The sequence below is a fragment of the Monopterus albus genome, unplaced genomic scaffold (assembly GCF_001952655.1).
Source record: "Monopterus albus unplaced genomic scaffold, M_albus_1.0 scaffold142.1, whole genome shotgun sequence".
NCBI lineage: Eukaryota > Metazoa > Chordata > Actinopteri > Synbranchiformes > Synbranchidae > Monopterus > Monopterus albus.
In genome coordinates, this window is record NW_018128022.1 from 256,628 (window position 1) to 262,221 (window position 5,594).

The 5,594-nt window shown below is 41.8% G+C and overlaps 1 protein-coding gene across 3 annotated transcripts in view; it reads left to right on the forward strand.

Annotated features, from left to right (window-relative positions):
* The window catches only part of LOC109968084 (uncharacterized protein C14orf132-like), a 30,758-nt gene extending 25,569 nt beyond the window's left edge, over nucleotides 1–5,189 (forward strand). The window contains exon 2 of one of the 3 annotated variants that reach the window (XR_002276048.1): nucleotides 2,877–2,956. Coding sequence is in view for 2 of the 3 variants with exons in the window: in XM_020614094.1 (XP_020469750.1) it covers nucleotides 2,877–3,107 (231 nt within the window). In the remaining variant the exon portion in view is untranslated. Of the gene's footprint in view, nucleotides 1–2,876 lie in introns of all 3 variants that reach the window. The other 2 variants (XM_020614094.1, XM_020614095.1) reach the window with 2 other exon arrangements.
* The last annotated feature ends 405 nt before the right edge of the window (nucleotides 5,190–5,594 follow it).

A 5,594-nucleotide genomic window follows, 5' to 3' on the forward strand; every position in this document is an offset into this window, starting at 1 on the left:
TCATGCTTTGACTACTGCCATGGTCAGCTGCAAAGCTGGCACCGGGAGATGTCACGGTTTGGTGTCTCTCTCTCTCTCTGTAGAATGGGGTTAGCCCGAAGTGATATAATGTATAGGCCTGTTGTGGTTCAGGGTCTTTCATCTTTCAGCTGCCTGAATGCATGTTGGAGGTGCAAGATACCTGAGCGTGTAATGTTAATTTTTACCTGTGTTCATTGAATAAATCAGCACTGTTTTGAAGTTACTTGGACTGCCTCGTCTCTCAGAGTCCGTATGGTAAAAAGTAGCGGAGACAACACCCACTACGGTGGTGGTGTCTGTGAACTTCATTACTGTGTTTGTGGGGTGAATGGCATCACAGTCTTGGGTAAACAGTGAAGAGAACTGAGCTGAACACTCAGCCCTGTGGTGTGCCTGTGTTCAGGACCAGTGTGGATGATGTGCAGCTTCTGATTCTCACCACTTGAGGCCTGTTAGTGAGAGAATCTTTAATCCAATGACACATCATTGCAGGCATTTCCAGATTATGCAGTTACAGTGCCAGTTTGTCTGGGATTACAGTATTAAATGCCAAACTGAAGTCAACAAATGGGGTGGGATCATGGCTGACCTGCTGTTTGCTGCCTCTGTAGTCTGTTATTGTTTTGGTGCCTCTCCACATACTCTGTGTGTTGTTATTCATGAAGTGCCCCTCAATGCACTGTTTGTACTTGCTTTTGGCCAGCCAGATGCCCTTCTTTAGTTCTTTCCAGGCCCTGCTATAGGCCAGCATGTCACCTGATCTAAAGGCAGCGTCCCGAGCCTTGAGCAGAGGTGACACTGTACTGTCCAACCATGGTTTCTGGTTTGAAAAAACCCTGATGGACTTTGTAGGTAGGAGAGCATCATAGTCCAGAACAGCTGATGTATAAGCCTCCAGGTCTGAGCCCTCTTTGAACACCCCCCAGTCAGCTTTGATAACAACTCTTTCAGTGGTTGTTATTGGGCACATAAATATTTAAATCTAGTACACTGAGCATATGTATACTCCCAGAGATATAACCCTTTCCATGTTGGATGCTCCATGATTTTTCCTCTAGCACCACCATCTGGTTAAATTGTTGACTTTTTACATGAAATAATCAGAAAAAAATAAATTTTTCAGTTGTAAAATGGAGAATGCACTAAAACTCTTCCTGTATCAAGTCAAAGTGTCAGGCCCTGTTATGCAGAGGTTATTCTGTAACGCCTTTCACATGTCCTGACTGTTGAGTTTGGAGTTCCACTCTAGTGACTTGTTGTAGATTATTATAGATTCACATGAGCCACAGAAACCTCAATGTGCCACACTCCTTTAATAAAATATATAAATATATTTACAAAGTAGTAAGAAGAAAGAAAAAAGTCAAGGCAAGAAAGGAATACGATATGTGTTTTTTGTTTGTTTTTTTTACACGAGCATGTGCAAGGAGCACACCAACAGCACCCTCGTCTTCTGACGGTAATTATCTTTCCTAGTCTGTTCCTACAGTAAGTGTCATCAAGAATAAGCATAGTAAACCTCATTCCTTATGAGAGCTGATTTTAACAGTTGACAGAAGGTCATTACATTAGGTTGGCTAGTTCTACAGCATTCTGCTGTAATGACTGTGTGTGTAGCCTTGTTTATATATACTTGTATGGACTTAACACTGGGAGCACACTGCTTTGCGAAGTCCAGAAGTCATCAAATTTTCTGAAAATGATGGGGGGTAAGGTGAGCTTTGATTAAGGTAGGGTAAGGGTCAAGGATAGGCAAGTAGCAGTTCTGGTTAAGGTTAGAGTCACTCTCTGTACAGACTCTATAAGTTTTTCTGTAAGCGACAACCGCAAGGGTGTGTGTGTGTGTGTGTGTGTGCGTGTGTGTGTGTGTTCAAAGTCCAACAGAGCTTCACTAGTTGAGCTTCTGTGAGTTCTAATTGAGCTGGCAGCATTAGTCTGAATCAGAGCTGATGGTTTTCTTGGAAATTTGTTTCTTTTGATGATAATCACTTTTATTGGCCAATTCTGTTGCACACACACAAAGAATTTGTCTGTGGCAGCCATCTGCGGTGCCAACTCACACACACACACACACACACCAATGGCAGCACTGTCCCTGCAAGTTGCTGCTCTGGCTGCCAGCCCATCAAGAGCAACTTGGGATTCAGTGTTTTGCCCACGGACACTTCGACATGTGGACTGCTGAAAACGGGAATCAAACCACCGACCTTCAGGTTAAGGGGCGACCGCTCTACCTCCTGACTCGCAGCCGCTCTACGTTGTCTGCTCTGATGACACCATCTGCTCATCAGAGATGGTCTTTTTGTTGTTTTGCTGTGTTGTGTCCTGAAGCTTTTCTTCTTTTCTCTCTCCTGTATCCACTCACCCCAACTGGTTGAGGCAGAAGGCCATCGGCTTTCAGTGTTAACTTTAAATGGCTGTCAGATCCGGAATCTGGCTCAGATCTGGATGAAAGTTGGTCTGGTGATAAACAGTGCCACCCTATATAGTTTTGACCGAGATGCGACCCGTGACCTTTTTCAGCCAAAATCTAATCACTTCTAGGGCTGGTCCCCACCAATGTCTATACCAAGTATGCTGATGATCCATCTAGCCATTTGTCCATAATACTGCTAACCTACACACACACACACACACACACACACACACACACACACCTTGGTGGACATAACAAACAACACTGCCCTCCCTTAGTAACTATTTTCTGTCTGTTGTACTTTGTGGAAGAAGGCTTGTTAAACCATTATTTGTTTCCTGGTCACTATTAACAGCTCATACCTGAGAATTGACTAAGTCATTTTAATAGGAATACTAATGATTTTAACTACCTTGTCCTTTGTTTTCTGTGTCCACAGATTCCGGTGATGACCGGTGCCTTCATGGACTCATCTCTCAATGATGACTACAGCACTGACCACTCTCTGTTCAACTCCTCTGCCAGTGTCCATGCTGCCTCCATGGTAGCTCATAGCCCACCTGAGGAGCCCCAGCCCATGTCCTGGGATGCCATTTGGCTCTGGATTGCCATCACTGCCACCATCGGAAACATAGTGGTTGTGGGTGTAGTGTACGCGTTCACATTCTGAAAGTAACTTCTCTGAGTGAAGATGTTTGAAAGAACATGGCATATATATAGTTTATGCCTAGCTAAAAACAGCAGTGGGCTGTGCATGCATTCTCTTTCAGGCGGACAACTCACCAAATGGAATTTCACCTAGCCACTAAAGGACTTGTCAGCAAAATTATCCAGCAGTTATCAGTCTCAAAGCACTTCAGTCATAATGCGCTTCTGCCAGTGAAGCATCGAGGAGTGGAAAAAAGTATATATTGAGAAAAACATTTCCTAACAGCAGACATAATATACAAATGTCTCCTCTTGTCAACGTGGTAATGTGCTTTGAAGTACGCTTATTTTTTTCCTTAATGGCCTATATATACTTGTGAAAAATGTTTGCTTACAGTATATATACAAAATGTATCATTATATCAGATATGAAAAAGGGATGTTATGGGCCCACTGCAAATGCTACATGTCTGTGTGTGAGTGTCCTTTGAAATGTTGCAGCAGCAAACTTTTGTGAGCCTCATGTTAGGGTGAAGAACTGAACTAAAGACAGAGGCTACATTTGCAGATCTCATGCACAGCAGGAGTTTTGCCAGAGGCAAGGGCATACTGTCAAGTTTCACTAATCACATTCATAAATCATAAGCACATTTAAAGATTCTTGTATAGATTCAAAACTGTGCATTCACAACTGTCCACTTAGTTTGCAAACAATTTGGCCAGTCATAGTGAAAACAAACTTAAGGCAGTTGTGTAGAGGAGTGTGTTTTTTATACATTCACTCAGGGATGTGCTCAAAGTGGATCATTTGGACAACAGGTAAAGGAAGCTAATGAGGGTTCTTCAGATTTGTTATTATTTACTTTTATTTTACCAGGAAGTTAAACGATCAAGATCACAATCTCTTTTTCAAGGGAGACCTGACCAAGATGGCAGCCACATAAATTTGTAACGTATTAAAATTCAACACATAAAACACAATATAAATCTTTAATGGATTTGAATGTGTCTAACTTTAGATCTTTCTGCAAGTTATTCCATTACCAAGGTACACAGGAGGAAAATACAGTTTTCCTCAGATCTGTAAAAATTTGAGGTACATTAAAAAGTAACCACCTGGAAAAGCATAGCTGGTAACCACCAGAGCTAAGACAGAAAATGGTGCAAAGATAAGGCTGAACCAAGGCTTTGTAAAAAAGAGAAATAAAGGAGAGAGATGACTTACTCAAGATTTCACAAACCATTGTCTCCATTCTACATTTTTATGGCATTTGTGTGCATTTTTGAGTCTGTCACTTTGTGAGGCCTGTGTAAAAACAATTACACAAGGTTAAAAAGTTCAGCTACTTGTTTTTCTAGAGCGCCAGTGTTTTTTTGTTAAATGCATCTCAGGATTTACTCTGAGTATACCACTATCTGTCTGGACTTGAATTTAGCCACAACACTGGCTCCATGTAATGATCCATTACAAAGCTCAAATTTGATTTTGTGGCCCCTTTAAAAGACTCCCTTATTTCTCTTACAGTCAGTCATCTGTCATCCCACTACACCTCATCTTTGCACAGTAGGGTTTTTTTCTTAATTGTTTACACTGTGGTGGATCCTGACTTGCACATTCGCAGACCTTCCCCTCAGCAGCCAAATTGTTTTCCAAGCTGAATAAGATATAATGAGCTCTGGGGTAAAAGTTGCTTGTTGCCATAGTGATGCATCTCCCCACCCCCACTCATATCCCCATAGCAGCACACCTGCTTTATGTCCCCCTGCCCATCTGGCTACCGCAGCACATGTCACACACACATACACACACGCAGCTAATGACACCACAACACACACGTTGCTGGAACATCAACAAGCCCAGCTATTTTCATTTATCCCATGCAGAAATGGGGAGAACATGCACACTCCACACAGAAAGGCCATGAGCTTCGAACCAGAACTGTCTTGTTTGAGGCAACAATATTAACCACTGCCACCCCAGCTATTTCCAGGCAATTCATAATCCTGAAGTTATAGGAAAACATGCTATCAGATGGTAAGAGGAATATTTATACATTTTAGGAAATATGTATGTTCAAGGTTCAAGGATTTTATTGTCAATTCACCATATGTGCAGGACATACAGAAAATCGAAATACCGTTTCTCTCTCACCTAGTATTGGATGCCATAACATTTAGGAGCTAAAATAGAGTAAAGTAGAATAAAAAAGGAATAGAATAGAAAAAGAACTGCAGCAGACAGTGTTCAGCATCGTCAGAGCCTGGTGAATGTAGCTGTTTGTAAGTCTGGTGAAGTGGGCCTGAAGATTCCGATACCTTCTCCCAAAGTGAGGATGGAAATATGAAGCATAATGTTACAGGGCAAAGTATGAAGTTATAAGGTGTGTGTTACTAACTAGGCTTCACATTTGTGTTTTGGTACTAAATTCATTACATTATCACACATTGTCCCTTGTCCCCAGGACACTTTCTTATAACTACATGTTTTGGCAATATTGACAAAATGTGC